Source organism: Gopherus flavomarginatus, chromosome 10, assembly GCF_025201925.1.
Source record: "Gopherus flavomarginatus isolate rGopFla2 chromosome 10, rGopFla2.mat.asm, whole genome shotgun sequence".
In the NCBI taxonomy this organism is placed as follows: Eukaryota; Metazoa; Chordata; order Testudines; family Testudinidae; genus Gopherus; species Gopherus flavomarginatus.
In genome coordinates this window covers 10079096-10096861 of record NC_066626.1, presented here as the reverse complement: position 1 = coordinate 10096861, position 17766 = coordinate 10079096, and the positions used below count along the sequence as shown (strand labels likewise).

Sequence of the window (17766 nt, the reverse complement as noted above, 5' to 3'; positions counted from 1 at the left end):
AGCAGCGCTTGGGTGGCATTTCAGATGTTGAATCTCCTCCAGGCAAACAGTTTCATCGTCCGTGCCAAGAAGAGTTCTCTGGTTCCATCCAGGAATTTATTTTCTTGCTCAGAGCCGCAGAAGGTCTACCATAGCACTATGTCTCCAGCTGATAGGACTCCTGGTGTCTTGCATAGGGATTACTGCATAGGCACAATTACACATCAGAAGTCTTCAAGCCTTCATACTAAAGGTGTGAGACCATTCCCTGGAACACAGGTGTTCAACTTTGTACAGTGGTGGTCAACCCACAACAGTGTCTGCAAAGGCATGCCTATCTGCCTTCCAAAACCTTTAGTCCTCCCAGCCAATGCCATTGTGGAGGGCTGGGGAGCTCACTTGACCCAAACAGCCCAGAGCCTCAGGAACAAGGAGAAAAAGGTCACAGCATACATGTCCTAGAGCTGAGAGAGGTCGAACTAGCTCTGCAAAGGTTCCGGCCCACCCTAAGGGAGAAACACATCGTGGTTCAATCAGACAATACAACTACAGTCTAAGGGGGAGCAAGGAAACCTGTAATACATGTGGAAGCAAAGGAAATGAAGAGTTCAGTGGAACAGTGCTCCTTTCCTTCGGAGCAGTCCACATCAAAGGTGACCTGAACCAAAAGTTAAAATGGCTCCACAGGTGCAAGGTCAGCAACTGCGAGTGGTACCTGACTCAGAAGGTTTTTGACCTCATTGTTCATACATTCAGCCACCTTTCAGCTGACCTGTTTGTAAATCATATGAACAAAAAGAGGCTGAAATACTTCATAAGTGAGGCAAACCCCACATCCATGGGGAGAGATGCCTAATTGTACAGTTGGCTGCAGGGCATACTTTATGAATTTCCACTACTGGGGAAGGTGGTCCTGAAAATAAGACAAGAACAGGCAGTGGCAATACTGATAACTCCTCATTGGCTGACAAGAGCCAAGGTCTCTGACCATATAGAGCTGATATTGAAGCCCCCCACTCCTGCTTCCATGGAGACCGGACATCCTTCTGCAAGGTCCTTTTCTTCATCCAAACCCCAAATGGTATCAGTTTCAACTAACAGCCTGGCTATTGAAAGGGAGGTACTAGAAGGTCTCAGTCTTTCTTGCATAGTCATTAAGACATTGCTATCTAGGAGAGTATCAGCATGTCATAAACAGGTAGTTAAGGGTTAATATCTCTTTTACCTGTAAAGGGTTAACAAACAGGGAACCAAACACCTGACCAGAGGACCAATCAGGAGACAAGATACTTTCAAATCTCGGTGGAGGGAAGTCTTTGTTTATGTTTTTTGGGTTTGGCTTTGTTCTCTCTGGGTCCTGGAAGGGACTAGACGTGCAACCAGGTTTCTTGCCAATCTCCCTGCTACAGTCTCTTATATATTCAGAATAGTGAGCATTTAGTAAGAAAGGTGGTTATAGTCTTTTGATTGTTTTCTGTATTTGCAAATGTGCAGTTTGCTAGAAGTATTTTGAATTGTATTTTTGCTGGAGGAAGGCTTCTTTCTAGTGTCTATAAGCTGACAGACCCTGTAACTTTTACCATCTAAATTTCAGAGATAACTTTTACTTTTTTCTTTCTTTTTATTAAAAGTTTTGCTTTTAAGACCTGTCTGATTTTTCCCCTTGTTGAGGCTCAAGGGAATTGAGTCTGTACTTAACAGGGAAGGGGATGGGAGGGGAGAAGGGTGGAATCCCTTTGTTTTAGATTCACGGAGCTTGAATCTGTTTATCTCTCTAGGAGCCCAGGGAGGGAACACCTGGAGGGGAGGAGAAGGTGGGGGAACAAACCTAATTTCTCTGTGTTGTGATTCAAGGAGTTTGAATCACAGTGACCTTCCAGGGTAACCCAGGGAGGGAAATCCTAGGAGAGGCACGGGTGAGGAAAAGAGTTTACTTTCCTTGTGTTAAGATCCAGGGGGTCTGGGTCTTGGTGGTCCCCAGGGAAGGTTTTAGGGGGACCAGAGTGTATCAGGCACTGGAATTCCTGATTGGTGGCAGCTTATCAGATCTAAGCAGGTAATTAAGCTTAGAGGAATTCATGCTGGTATCCCAACTTTTGGACTCTAATGTTCAGATTGGGGAAAGATACTATGACACAGCACTAAAACCATAATTCACTGTCTGGTCCAGATTCAACAACTGGTGCCAAGAGCACAATGCAAATCCCAGAAATTTGGGATTTCCAGCCATTCTGGACTTTTTGCAAGAAAATGTAGACAGAAGCCTTCCACCAGTACCATTGCAAATCCAGCGTCCGCTCAGAGGATACATCTGTGTTGGGTTCCCCCTGGGGTACCACCTGGAACTGAGGTACAGCTGAGCCCTCTGTCTCACCAATCTGGGTTCCCGCTTGCACTGAGACATTGACAAGCTGCAAAATCCTCCAAGCTTTCACTCACACCAACATCCACAGGCAGGGCTGCACTGAGCTGTGTTCATGTATGCTCTGGCCAGCCACTCATGAACTCGCAATGGAGAGGCTACAGACAAAATTCTCCCCAGCCTGGGACCCCAGAGTTGTACTGTCTTGCCCTGATCAAAAACCTGACCAGTATGAATTTATTACCTGGTCCTCCACTTCTACCAAGGTAAGTGGGCGTGTGTCAACTTTTGTTATTGAGTTGAGATTTTTTTCCCCAAGCACTTGAAGCAGCCCACAATGTTTTAGGTAAAAAGTATAAAACAAATCTATTCACTACAGAAAGATAGCTTCTAAGGGATTATAAGTAACAGCAAACGAATCAAAGCAGATTCCCAGCAGTATTTGAATCAAGCATTGTCTCACCCAGTTAGATAGTACAAACAGGTTAGGCTTCCTTCTTTCCTGCCTGGGACCAGCACTTCACCTTAGTTCAGTCTTTTTCCTCCAGTACTTTCATGTGTGGTGTTGTGGGGAGAGCGAGGGCCAGCCATGATGTCACTTCCCCCTTTTATATCTTCTTCCAACTTGCTGGAAAGCTCTTTTGCTGTTACCTGGGTCAAACAGTTCCCATTGTGTAGTACTATCTCTGAGATATTTCTATTGTACATATTCCTGGAGTAATCCCTGTGCTTGTGTGCATTTCCTCAGTACACCATTAACGTCCTTGGCAGACAATACAGGTAGCCAGATTCATTTGAACAGTCCAATTAATCAGCCCGTTGGTCAGGCCACTGTTCCCAAAATGGGGCCTTCCACTAGTTTTGAGGGGTCTAACAAGCTATCCCTCTGAGCCTCTGACTTCAGTGTCAACCTTTTATTTATCCATTAAGACTTGTTACTTAGTACTTGTCATGTCTGCAAAGCAAGTATCAGAGCTGGGCAGCATTATCGATGCAAGAGCTTTAGTGTGTGTTCTGTAAGGACAGGACAGTGCTCTGGACACCAAAATCCTTTCTTCCCGAGGTAAATTCCTACTTCCACACTGCCCAAGAGATTGTGCTTACTTCATCCAAAACCCCAGCAGCCCCCCGTCAGTGGCCTTAGAGCAGGAAAAATCAGCAAAGGACCAGCTCTGTGAGGAACTTGAGATTGAACACTCCCTCGATGAGGCCGCACACCCAGTCAGGACGGTCTTTAAATGTTTGCTTCAGGGTAGTTTAGATTTGCTGGGTGTCTGGGCAACAAAATGGCAGATGAAAATTCAATGTTGATAAATGTACAATAATGCACATTGGAAAACATAATGCCAACTCTACATGCAAACTAATGGGGTCTAAATTAACTGTTACCACTTAAGAAAGAGATCTTGGAGTCATCATGGATAGTTCTCTGAAACATCCTCTAAATGTGTAGCAGCAATCAAAATAGCCAACACTATGTTAGGAACTATTAGGAAAGGGATAGATAATAGAAAATAACATGATGTCACTATGTAAACGCATGGTATGCCAACACCTGGAATACTATGTGCAATTCTGGTCACCCCACCTCAACAAGGATATATTAGAATTGGAAAAAGTAGAGAGAAACAATAAAACGATTAAGGGTATGGAGCAATTTTCATACAAGGAGAAATTAATAAGACTGGGACTGTTCAGCTTAGACGAGACGATTAAGGGGGATATGATAGAGGTCTGTAAAGTCATGAAGGGTCTGGAGAAAGTGAATAGGGAAGTGTTATTTTTCCCTCACATAGTGCAAGAACCAGGGGTCACCCAATGAAATTAAGAGGCAGCAGATTTAAAACAAACATAAAGAAGTACTATGGAACTCATTGCCAGGGGATGTTGTGAAGGCCAAAAGTATAACTGGGTTCAGAAAAGAATTAGATAAGTTCATGGAGGATAGGTCTCTCAATGACTGTTAGCCAAGATGGTGAATGATGCAACCACATGCTTTGGGGGTTCCTCAACCTCTTACTTCGAGAAACTGGGATGAGAGAATAGTGCAGAGATCAGTCAATAAGTTACCCTGTTCCGTTGATTATCTCTGAAGCATCTGGCATTGATCCCTGTTGGAAGACAGGATACTAGGCTAGATGAACCATTGGTCTGACCCAATATGGTCATTCTTACGTTCTTATGCTGAGGGGTGGACAAATAGATCAAATGTTCTGAAGCGTAATGTTCAGTCCCCCTTCACCATCAGTTACGAAAATGTCAGATGTATCCAACAGTGGACAGGGAGCCCATTTAGCTCAGTTTACAATCTGAGGTCACTGGGCTTTTCAAGAAAAGAGCTTGCACATCTGTGTGTGGGAATATAGCTAAAGGAATGACTGTCAGAAGATGATTCCTCCCTCATATAAAGAGGAAAGTTGTTCAAGTGGAGATTGACAATATAACCACTACATATTATGTGAACCAACAAAGGAGACTGCATTCTTTCCACTGATATGCTGATGTGGTCAGATTAGGGGACTCAGGGGCATTCTTCTCGAGATCTCCATTTAGCAGGAGAGAGCAATAGGCTACCGGCATAACAGGAACAGTTCTCAGATTCACAAGTGATCCATGAAGGATCAAGTAGCCCAGGATATCTTCTTGCGTTGCGTCAGTCAGTGTAGACCTGTCTGCTACGAGGTTCAACAAAAAAGTGTCCTTTCTCCTCTTCAAGAACACTCAGTCCATCTTGGATGCCTTCTTTCTACACTTGGGATAGGGCCTTCTGGATATGCTTCCCCCTTTGCATTAATTGAAGAAGCAGTCAAGATGATTTGTCAGAACATGGCAGAAATGATATTGATTGCCCCAGCTTGGCCAAGAGAATGGTGGCATACAAACCTGCTTCACCTGTCAGACAGGCTTTACATGAGTCTTCCTCTGTCTGCAGATCTCTTGTCACGGCAACAAGGCAACATCCTTCATCTGGAACCACAGTGCATTCACCATGAGAGACTGAGCTATCAGACTTTAATTAGTCTCATTCCTTGTTGGAACAGAATGTATTGCTTAATATTACAAAACTGTCTCCTTTTAAAAGTGTTACTGTTTAAAAGGGGCTGGATTTGTTGCTTGGATGCAGGGACAATCTGATTCTCCAATTTCAGCTTCCACACCCTGTATTTTGGAATATTTAATATACTTAAAATCTGAAGGGCCGTCTAATTCTTCTTTAAAAGTTCTCTTAGCAGCTATTTCAGCTTACTGTGTTTTAGTAAATGGTACAGTATATTGCTGTTTGTACATGATTCTGTTAAAAGGTTTATAAAGGTCCCTAATCTCCTTTAAGGGATCCAGTCCCATCTTTGAATCTAAATTTGGTTTTACGTGTGCCTGAGGTCACCTTTTCAGCCCCTGGCAAAATGTTTATTTTATTTATCAACTAAAATGGTCTTCGTTATTGCTATGACATCAGACAAAAGGGTGAGAGAATTGCACACCCTGAGGGCTAACTTGTCATTTATGATTTTACATGAAGATAAGGTGGTTCTTAGACCTAATCGATGGTTTTTACCAAAAATAGTGTCTGAGTTTCCTATCAGACAACTAATTTACCAGGTTTTTCCCCAGAAACCTCATGATAATAAGTGGGAGTCTGCAGGTATTTCTAATTAAAAACCCATGGTGGGCCCATGTCAGCTCACTCGGGCTTACAGAGCTCAAGCTCGGGCTGCAGCCTGAGCCCCGAAGTCTACATTGCAATTAAACAACCCTGCAGCCTGAGCCTTGTGAGCCTGAGTCAGCTGGCAGGGTCAGCCGCATGTGTCTAATTGCAGTGTAGACATAGCCTGTGTTACATACTTTAGATGCTGGAAGGATTCTCGCATGTTACTGAAATAGAACCAATAGTTTAAGGAAGTCATTTAGATTGTTTGTTTGTTTCTTATACTAAGAATCATATGGGTCATAGTGCTCCTGCTCAGACTGTTTCCAGAGGGGTTAAACAGTGCATAGGTCAGTGTTACAAATTAGCAGAAATTCCTGTGCCTTCTGTGGTACAGTCTCATTCTTCTAGAGCAGTAGCAGCATCTTTTGCTTATCTTAAACATGTTCCTATTAGGGAAATTTGCAAGGCTGCTACCTGGAAGACAGTGTACACATTCACTAAACATTATTTTCTGAATGTAGCTTCTAGACTGGATACCAAATTTGGCAGAGTGGTGGTGATTTAATTAGGACTTTGTTCCACCTCCTGGGTTTTCAGCACTGCTTGTCAAACTACCTATAAGTGGGAATATGCAGAGCCACTCGAAGAAATGGAGGTTATTTTTTTGTAACCAAGATTCTTCAAGATGACTCTGCATATTCACATTTCCCACCACCTTCCCCACTTTCTCAGAGTGCTATTATGGTCTGTCTGGGTTAGCGGTGGAAGGAACTGAGGAAGTAGAGGACACTGTGTCCCCTTATGTAATCTCACCCATGGAACATTCAAAAATACTGAGAAGAGGGCTAGGAGGCGGCATGCACGTGCTCCAACGGGCACTGCTTGGAAAAGGTTCTACTGTTAGGCATCACCAGGTGGTACAGTCTTCATAGGTGGAAATATGTGGAGCCACTCAAAGAACTCTGGTTGTAAGAACCTTCCTGTCTTAAAAACAAAGTATGCACGTGTAAATAACAGTTCACCAATTCTCCTTCTTTGTCCCAGTAAGTGACTGAAAGAATTGTCAAAGCTAGAACAGAGGCATTCTGCTCCCATTTGTTTCAGGTTTACATTAGAGCATCTAGTCTATAATGGTACTGTCTTGGTGTAGCTAGACACAACTTGTTGAGATATAAAAGTCAGCACTTGTCTGTAATTAGTTCCTCCTACTTCCTCCCCAGTTAGCAGGAGTTGTTGCTTGTTAATTGCTGCTGCAGAATATTCTTCCTTTTCTCTTAGAAATAATTGTCTTCTATATTTGTGTAAATAAGTGATTGCTTCTGGTAAGCCTGAGCCAAATTAGAAAAACCCGGGAAGTGCCTCTCAAAAACAATACTCACTTGTTTTTCCTCAGTAAGTCACCTTATATGTATAGCTCATATGTTTTTAATTCCATCTTGTCTGAGTTTCCTTTTGGATCTGTCTCTTTATTTACATTCTTTTCGGGGAGGGGGTGGTGGGTTCTGCCATAGGGATAGATGTGGGGTTGTCATCCGAAAGCCTCCAGAAGGAGCTTACAAAAAATGTATTGAAGCAGGGAAGAGAACAGGCCACATTGGCCAAGACTAAAGAAGACCAAAAGTACCCTGACCTTAACTTCCTCACTCTTCTGCAGGAAGGGCTATGAGAGATGCATTGACTAAGAGGTTGACTTACAAGAAAGGATTCAAATATATTTACTGTTTTCAGAGTACTAGCTTTCTTAACAACCAGAAGCTGTAAAGTCCAAGGACTCGCCTCCCCTAGTAGCAGAACCTCATGTGAGGTGGTTGGTTTGTTTGTTTTTTTGTATCTTCCACAATGAAGATGAACCTAGCCTATTTCTACTGTAGATGTCATTTAGGCAATCCGATTGGCTAATGTAGAAATTGTCACCCATTAAAATATTTTTAATTGTCTATGCTTTCATTTTATAACTGTTTAGTATGAAGAGGAAAAAGTGTGTTTCTGGAATTAATCACCAGGTGTGATGCTCCTCAATCTCGCCTGAATTGCTAGCACATCATTAAGCATTGAAAAATGTCCTTTGTCTAGATTTTAATTGTTTAATAGTAAATTATCTAATTGCTTCTTAATTGGTTTTAAATGCAATAAATAAGTGCAATGTAGAAATATTACATTAGAGAGTCTGCATGGCCTGCAAATAAGCATTTGTGTTATAATGTTTATGTGTGTACCTCTCTTTAATAGGAATTGCAGGCTGCTTTGGAATTGCAGTGTATTCAGAATAATCAAATGTCAGTGGCCTTAGAGCATGAAAAATCAGCAAATGATAATCTCCGTAAGGAACTTCAGATTGAACACTCTCGATGTGAGGCGTTACTGTCCCAAGAACGAAACAAACTGACAGAGCTACAGAGCAATTTGGAGGTTGAAAAGAATCACTCCTTAGAGCTTTTGAATGCCTTGAACCATGAACGTGTTTTGACAGAACAACTGAGTATGAGAGGAAATGAAGATTCTTCTTGTCAGCATAAAGAATCGTTGGTGGAACAAACCTTTGTGCAAGAACTGCAGGCTCAGCTGGATGCAGAGAGATCCCGTGCTATGGAGCTAGCTGCTATAATTGAGAAGACACACCAGCAAGCCATTCAATCTAAGAGGCAGCTAGAAGCTGAGGTACAAATGTGTTGTGAAGAAACACAAAAGGAAAGAGAAATCAGTACCAAGTTACGAGCTACATTGGAGTCTCTGCAGAGTCAAAAACAGGAGGTAATCCGCTCCTTGGAGCTACAGAGGGAAAGAGAGGCAAAACTGAAAGTTGATTGGGAGCAATTGCAGACACTTTTCAGGACAATGAAAGAACAGGAGAAAAGCAAGAAAGAAGAAAGGGAAAAAGAGAGACGAGAAGAGCAAAGGGCAGAATTTGAGAAACGGACGGAATGGCAGAAAGACAAAGAGAGAGTGGTGAGATTTTCAACTTCAAATCTGCCGTTATATTGAAACAGCCAGATAATTTTGCTATACTGTATGGTAGATCACAATATGTAGAATATATTCTTTCTTAGCGCTTGTGTCAAGTATTTCATTTGTGGAACTGGTCAGAAAACCTTTGAGGAAGCCATTTTCTGTAGAAAATGCAGTTCTGTTGAAATCAAAATGCTTTGTGAAATCGTGTTAAAGTTCACCAATAGTTTGTTTCACAGAGAGGAGAAAAGTTCTGACAGTATCCCATTCTGACTGTTGAACATTTCATTTTGATTTTTCCTTTTTAAGTGAATTTGTTTTGAATTTTTATTTTGTATATTAATATATATTATAGTATAAAATAAAAGTTGAAATCAAAATGAAATGTTTTAATTTTGTTGAAATGAAACATTTTGATCTGAAATGAATTTCTAGGACAAATTTTCTTCTGTGAAAAATATTGAAATGTTTGAGTTTTGTTCCAAACCAGAGTGAAAACAAGTTTCAGAACCTCAGAATTCCCAATGAAATGGTATTGCCATTTTACACAAAGCCCTGTGTGTTTCACTTCAATGGTACATAGCAGTCTTTTACTTTGGAAGTCACTTAAAAGCCCACATTAGGGACAGTTCCCCATTTCTCAAGACGTCTTTGGGCAACCTATGCTGTTTGTGAATTGCCTTGGGTTTGGGTAGTATGTTGTCCATGTGACCACAGGGTTCCTTGATGATGTTGAGCAAATCTGGGCACATGTGGGGGCGTGGGAGTGGGATCTTCATCCTGGGAGTGGAAAAGGCATCTAGTGTTGACCACATTTCTCCTCTGATTATCAATACAGAGTCTTGGAGACTGTTAATTTAAAAAGTAGAATTCTCTGTGCTGAAAGGGCAAGAGTGACTTGCTCAGGTTCATCATTGTCCCTCCATCTTCAGAGTACTCTCCTTCTTCAGATGGACATTTCTCTCCTTGGTTTCCAGACTGATTGCTGTCTTCAGCAGGACTAGGAAAACAAAGGAGTGTGTGTGTGTGTGTGTGTGTGTGTGTGTGTGTGTGTGTGTGTGTGTGTGTGTGTATTGTTTTTTTGTTGGGTGGGTTGTGGGTTTTTTTTGGGTGGCTGGGGAGTTCCTCTGTTGGACTGAAGCACTGATGTGGGACTTGTCTTTGTGACCGTGCCTCCTTTTGGAAAATCTCTTAGGGGAAGAGGAGTGTAAGTGCAAGCTATGCCTGCTCTTAACAGGGCTGTTTGCAGGAGTGTTTACCACAGTAAGATTTTTCTCCTTTGTCTTTGTCAGAGGAAGGAGGTGAAGGGATAGGGAGTGGCTATAAGGGGGTTATAGGAAAAATGACCCCTTGAGCAGGATCCCTGTGCAGCCAGCTGCTCCTGAGACTTTGTTTGCTATGATAGTGCACGGAGGGAGTGTACCTGAATGTAGCACAGTGCACTGGTTCTCATAATAAGTCAGTGGTCCCCAACCCTTTCATCTGGTGGGCACCAGATGAAGGACCATGGCGGCGGTCGAGCATCCGCCGAAATGCTGCCGAATTTCGGTGGCATTTCGGCGGCGACGCTTCTCGATGATGTCGCTTGTCAGTGGCAAGTGGCGTCATTGAGAGGTGTCGCCGCCGAAATACTGCTGAATTTTGGCGGCGACGCCTCTCGACGATGGATGCTCGACCGCTGGCCAGGACCCCTGTAGTGCATTGCCTGGAATGCAGCTGCAATGAACAAGCCTGATCTTGCTCCTGCACAGTTTTTGAATGGGAGAGGGCTCTGAGGTTCAACTCTAGTATATGGAGAAATGAGCCTGGGTCAGGAGAGGCAAAATATCCCAGCTTCTGCTTGAGAGAGCCCTGCTGCACATTCTTATGTACAACCTCCCTGTCCTTGGGAAGGACTGCAGCAACCATCAGAGAGCAGAAAATGGAAGGTTCACAGGTAGAAGAGCAGGAGCTTTGAGGGCCAGGCTGTGTTGAGGGAGTGGTTCTGATGCCAGAATTGTCTTTGGAAGAGTCTCCCTCTCTCCTGTCTGTGGCAGAAGAGTAATTCTATGTGCAGGAAACTGAAGCAGAAATTAATATTTTAATTTTAACTTTTTTTAAGTGAAATAAATTAGACAGGTACCCTCCTCCTTGCAGTATTCTCTGGCTATCTGGTCTCAAAGGCTTGGTCTACATAGTTCTATCAGCAACGGTGCATGTCTTAGAGCTGTGGTTGTTACTTAGTAATATCTGTAAGTGTGGTGTTTACTGGCAGTCTGTACATGACTTCTTATTCTTATTCCAATAGCATGAATTGGAGTTGCAACACCAGAGGGATGAACACAGAATCAAGGAGCTCCAGCAGACACTGGCAGAATTAGAGAAACAAGAAAGAAATCTTGCCTCTCAGAAAAGTCAGCGAGAGCTTTCTTCATGTCCTATAAAAAATGATTATAATGCCAACTTGTCCTTAACAACTGAGACTGAAGCATTGCACCTGCAGCAGCAGCAACTTGAGAAGATAAGGCAACAGTTGCTTTTTGCTGCTGTCCACCTAAATGAGTTCATATATAAAACTGTAGACAAGTGAGTAGTAAGAATTTTTAAATCATTTTAAGCTATTGTTCTTTGAAATAGCTTGCACTGGCCACTGTTGGAGACAGGCTGCTGGACTAGCTGCATCACTGGTCTGATCCAGTATGGCACTTCTGTTTCTTAATAGGATTTCTCACTTCTCTGAGTTTGCACAATAAAGGCTCGAGTTTCAAAATGTAGGCCTCTGCGCTAAAACCATATCCGGCACTATTTTGAATTTCCTACCCTAGGAGTTAAGAAACATTGCTACTCTCAGCCCACCACAATTAAATTACGCCTCTAAAGTTCCAGAAGTAAAAAGCTCACTCTAGTAAAAAGTTATAATTAATGTTGTTGTGTTATCTAAAATAACAGCAAACAAAGCCACTTACTGAAAACCTGATAATTTGTATTTAACAGAACAGTTAATGATTGGTCTGCATCAAATGATGAAGCTATAGCATCTTTACTGCATACTTTAAAGGAGCTGAAAGCGGAGTTATTGACCTCTTCTACACCTCTGGTAAGGGAGACAACATATATATGTTTTATTTCAATATGCTTCTATTTCTGCTTTTGGTTGCAATTTTACATGTAAACTGCAACTTTGCACAACTTCCAAAGGAACTAACTCCTCCCTTCCCTTGGGGATTGGGGGAAGGCGGAACAGTTTAGTACTTATTATCTTACTTCTGTTGAGTTGATGTGTGTTCATCTTATGGTATGTCTATACTACCTGCCAGATTGGCGGGCAGCAATCAGTCCAGCAGGGATCTTTTTATCCTGTCCAGTCTAGACACGATAAATTGACCCCCGGGCACTCTCCCGTCGACTCCTGTACTCCAGCTCAGCGAGAGGCACAAGCAGAGTTGATGAGGGTGCGGCAGCTGAAGTTGCGTATCTTAGATTGATTTTTCCCTCCCCCCAACCCCCACCCCAGTGTAGACCAGGCCTTAGACTCTTACTGGCATTGCTATTGCAAAGGCTGCTTCTCAAGTCAGACAGTTTTTTCCCCCATGGCACATGTTGCTTCCTGTTTTATAGGGATCCAGAGACAGATTTACCTTTTAGCAAATTTTTCAGTAGTTTTCCAAAAGCACAGTTGTGGCTTGAAGTCACAGGACGAAGGATTTAATTGAAGCATCCATAGTATTTTGGATATTGTATTCAGTCTAGGAATAGTCCAAGACCCAAGTTACCTAGTGCGGAAGAATTTACTGGGTACAAAAATATGTCTCGAACTAAATATAGCTTTAAAATCTTCCAAAAACATTGCCCTGTCATTCAGGTCCTTTCCGTAAGTCACATTTCAATCCAGTTCCGTGTAAATGGAGAAGGAGATCCCCTAAACCCAATCTGTCCAGCCTTTCTTAAGTGCTTTGAACAAAAAAGCCTAATCTTGACTTTGTGGCTATAGCCTGCCTTTACCACTCTTTCAGTAACATGCTCCTAGAAAAACCTTGTGAGAAATATTTGAAGATGACTTTTGAGAACCTATCCCTCTGACTCAAAGTCTCTGGGTGTGTTTTTTATAATTAGACCAGTGCTACAGAGCATAGTCTGAGAAGAAAACTTGCTGTTTCTCCATGAAGAGCTGGTCATCTACTGCCAATTCTCATTGTTTCCAACTATTTAATCACATTAAAAGAAACAAAAACCCCACAGTACTTTCCTTTTATTACTTTTCAAGTAAGTAATTGCTGTAGTTGTCAAAGGGATGTTGCTGATCATAATGGGAAGGTAGGTGGAATGTGTGATTGCGGATGGAAGGAGAGTAGTCTATGAGACAGTCATAGAATCATAGAAATGGAGCAGCGGAAGGGACCTCTAGAGGCCAGCTGGTCAAGCCCCTTGCATTGTGGCAGAACCAAGTGTGCCTCGGCCATCCCTGACAGATTTAGGTCCAACCGCTTCTTGAAAATCTCCAGTGATGGGGATTCCACAACGTTCTTTTCTAATACTGAAATCTTCCTAACTATAAGGATAGTTTCCTTTTATCATGCTTAATCTCCTTGCTGGAGATTAAGCACATTACTTCTTGTCCTTTCTTCAGTGGACATGAAGAACAATTGATCACCATTCTCTTTATAAGAACCCTCAACACATTTGAAGACTATCATCAGGTCTCCCGTCATTGTTCTTTTCTCAAGACTAAATATGTCCATGTTCTTTAACTATTCCTCATAGGTCCGTGGTGTCCTGCATCTGAGGCCTGGAGCCCCAACACCCGCTTTGGGAGCTGCGGGGATGCAACTCTGAGTCCTGTATGAAATCCCTGAGCCCTGGTCCTGCCACAGGGCTGAAGCCTCAAGCCCTGGTGCTGTGGGAGGGGTGGCAGCCGGGAGCCATGGGCTGAAGTCTTGAGCCTCGGTGCTGTGGCGGGCTGAAGCTGGGAGCTATGGCTGAAACCCGGAGCCTGCCTGCTTCCACAGGGCTAAAACTCGGAGCCAGGGCTGAATCTGAGACCCAGTGACCATGCTGAAGCTAGCCAGGGGCTGCAGCCTTGTGCCCTGCAGGGAAAGCCCTGCCCCCAGCAGGCTGAAGCTCAAGCCCCAGCTTCCTGCAGGGAAGGTCAGGGCTCAGACTTCCGAGTCAGCCCCTGGGGTAGGGGTGACCCAGCCTACCAAGTGAGCCTTGAGGCCTTCTGGGTCTGCCCCCAGAGACTTTGCATGTGAGGTTTCTGCCCTTGGCCCAGTGAGTTTGTCACTAGCCTTGCAAGTTAGCTAGCTCCCTTTACTGGTTGTAAAGGAGCTCGTTCAACAGGAGCAGAACAAGTTCCACGGCACAGGAAAAACAATTGTAAGTGTAAATAATAAATAGCAGACACGGATACATTTTTAATTCAACCATCAGCTTCAAAACAACAAAATCCACAGGGCAATGATGCCGAACTTCCTTCAACAAGTTCAACCACCATAATGCCTGAAGAACATCAAGGAAGTGATGGGAGTAAGAAACATAAAGCCGCTATTAGCCTCACAAAATTTAGGAAATATGAAGACAGGTATTTGAATTTCAGTTTTATTTGTTCTGGAAGTGGAGGTACACCTCAACCGCAGTGTGTAATTTGTGCACAGATATTGTCCAATGAATGTTTGAAACCTTTCAAATTAGAGGCATTTAATTACAACAGATGACATCTATAAGGATAAGCGCCGTTCATTTTTTGAACGAAAGGCCAAGGACCTGCATGATACTAAAGCAGTAATGAAATCCACAACTAATGCAGATAAAAAGCTTTTAAGGTCATCCTACAGAGTGTCACAGAAAATTGCAAAAACAAAAAAATCACATATGCTTGCTGAGATTTTGATAATGCCATGTGTTATGGAAATAACAAGGGAAGTGTTTGGAGAGAAGGCGGCCAAGGTACTGACTAAAATACCGATGTCAAATGACACTGTCAGATGACAGATTGTTTCTATGACAAAAGACACAGTTTCTGAGGGTATTGATTGGCTGCGTGACAATGATTTTGCTATACAACTAGATGAATCCACAAACTTTTCAAAAATGTCCCATTTACATGTCTGTTTGGTATGTGTGGAATAAGGAAATAAAGGAAGACTTTTGGTTCCTCAAAGAACTCAAGACAACAAAGTCAGACGACATTTTCAAACTGTTAGATGATTTTATGATTTCAGCAGAAATCAGCTGGATTAATTGCATTGGGGTCTGCAGTGAATGAGCCGCAGCAATGACTGGAAAGCATTCTGGTGTTCTGCAAAATAAAAGTCGGTGCACCTTGCGCTATTTGGACACACAGCTTTTTACACCGAGAAGTGCTTGCTGCAAAAGATACTGAACGAACCAGGTCTTCACAGTGTTCTGAATACCGCGGTAACACTTGTTAATTTTATTAAATCCAGAGCAACAAACTCCAGGTATGTTGCTGCCCTTTGTGAGGAAGTGGATGCAGAGCACCATTCCTTGCTCATGCATACAGAGGTGAGGTGGCTATCTTGAGGCAGAATGCTTTCCCATATATTTAATCTCAAGGAAGAGTTATGTACTTTCTTAGTTGATAAGAGAACCGAATTTGCCAAAGTGCTGAAAGATGATGTGTGGCTGCCAAAACTGGGTTATCTGGCAGACATATTCAGTGAAATGAATAAACTGAATAAAGCGATGCAATATGGGAATACTAATTTTATTGCCCAGCGTGAAAGAATCAAGGCATTCTGAAGAACACTACAATTCTGGAAAGTTCATGGCTGTGGGGGCACTACTGATATGTTTGAGCTCTTACATTCTTTCATTCAGGAACAAAACATTGACTTTGACGTAATTAAACCTCAGCTAACAGCGCATCTGTCTGGTCTGCTTAACAAATGTAATGCTTATTTTCCTGCACTCACAACAGAATAAGCTGCTACAGTCGTGGACTACAAACCCTTTCAGTGAGAACATTGAAGCTAAGCTTCCATCCGATGTTCCATCAGAATTGTTAGAGCTCATTGACATTTCATCAGGCAGCTCCCTCAGAACCAAATTCAAAGAAATGCCACTGGAGACATTTTGGTGCGAGTGTTACGATGAATAAATCACTGCCTCTTCTGCGCACTGAAAGTTTTGACCCCCTTTAGTGCCACTTACACATGCAAAGTTGGATTTTCAGCCATGACATCAATGAAAACAAAGTACTGAACCAAGATAACTATGCACATGTGCTTGTCAAAGACACCCTCACGTCTTGACAGAATGTTGTTCAGCACCAACAGGAAGTTTCACACTGAGTAAATAAAATAAATAATATTAAATATAAATAAAATATTATTTATTTTTGTGCCTATATTGTCCTTCTTTGTATATGTTTTATGTGTTTGCGTTTAACTGTATAACAATCCATTTAATACAGCTTCTAATCTCTGGGATGTGCAGGAAAAACATTGTTGTGGCACATTTGGGCCTTGGAGTTTTTGTAGCATTGTCAGGGGGGCCTCAAAAAGAAAAAGGGTTGAGAACCGCTGTCGTAGGTCATGTTTTCTAAACCTTTTATCATTCATGTTGCTCTTCTATCCACATCTTTCTTAATGCGGTGCTCAAAACTGTACACACTACTCAAGGTGAGACCTAAGCAGCGTGGAGTCAAGCCGAACAGTTACCTCCTGTGCCTTCTATACAACAATCCTGTTAATACACCTCATAATGCCATAGCTATGCCAATATAGCTTTGTAGTGTAAACCAAGCCTGAATAATGTGCCATATCTTCAGCTGCTGCATATCAGAAAAACTCCATTGAAGTCAGTAGTCCTGATTCTCATTTCTATGAAGACTTCTTTATGCCTCTTTCTGTGTAAAGCAGCCTTACAATAGGTACAAATATAATTTATTCCTGTTTTAAGGCTCCTTTATGCTGCTGGGATAGTATAAAGTGACCTTAGAATAAATAATAACTGGCTCCAAAATTATCTACAATGACTTGCACCAGCTTATGATCTGGCCCAAAGAGTCTAGTTTTTGTTTTGTGGCACAATTTCTCCTTAGAGATCCATGTTAAATTGATGCATCTGGGATGGCAATGGCTGGCCTCGCTCCTCACTGCACCCCCCAAAAAAAGATTTCTTGTGTGCCTTATGTACACGTACGACCATAGTGGTGTTGTAATGAAGTTCTTCGCCTCTAATTTTCTTGTGGTTTGTTTTTCAACAGACGTTGCAATAGTGTACATTTTAAATAAATGGATCCACATAAAGTTATTTGAATATGCAAAATTCCAGGTACACTACAATGCAGTATATAATTTAAAAAGTCAGTAGAAAATTGTTTACTGTGCATATGGCAGGTTTGGTCTCGTTTTGATTGTTGGGTATAGTGTGCGGATGCTGGCTGGTGGTGATGGTCTATGCTATTCAAGAGATAAGACTAGATCTGATGGGCCCTTCTGGCCTGAAACTCTGACTCAATGATTGCTAGGCAACAATGTAATACTGTTTTAAAAAAAAAAAAATTGTAAGAGACCAAAGGTATCGTTTATAAGCTCTTTCTAATTAATTTCAATACCTTAGTTTTGCTGTATTTTGTTTTATAGTCATATTTTTATTTTAAGTGCTTGAATAGTAGAGCTAGTGGAAAAATGTGAATGTTTTTAAAAACATTTTTACTATTTTTTTGAAATTTCATTGAAATTTTTCACAATAAAAACATCTGACAAACTATAACTGGTTGAAACCTTTCAAAAATTCTCACACATTTTGTTTATCTTTTTTCCAATTTTCTCCTTTCAAATTGTCAAAAAGTTGATAGTTGGAAGGTTTCTGCCAGCCTTATAAAATG

General features: G+C 42.0%; 1 protein-coding gene across 5 annotated transcripts in view; it reads left to right on the top strand.

Moving 5' to 3' along the window:
* Window positions 1–17766, top strand: part of PCNT (pericentrin) — a 218297-nt gene that overhangs the window by 182096 nt on the left and 18435 nt on the right. For all 5 annotated transcript variants that reach the window (XM_050916458.1, XM_050916455.1, XM_050916457.1 and 2 more), the window contains 3 exons: window positions 8220–8936; window positions 11224–11501; window positions 11910–12012. In XM_050916458.1, the coding sequence (XP_050772415.1) occupies window positions 8220–8936; window positions 11224–11501; window positions 11910–12012 (1098 nt within the window). The remainder of the gene's footprint in view (window positions 1–8219; window positions 8937–11223; window positions 11502–11909; window positions 12013–17766) is intronic.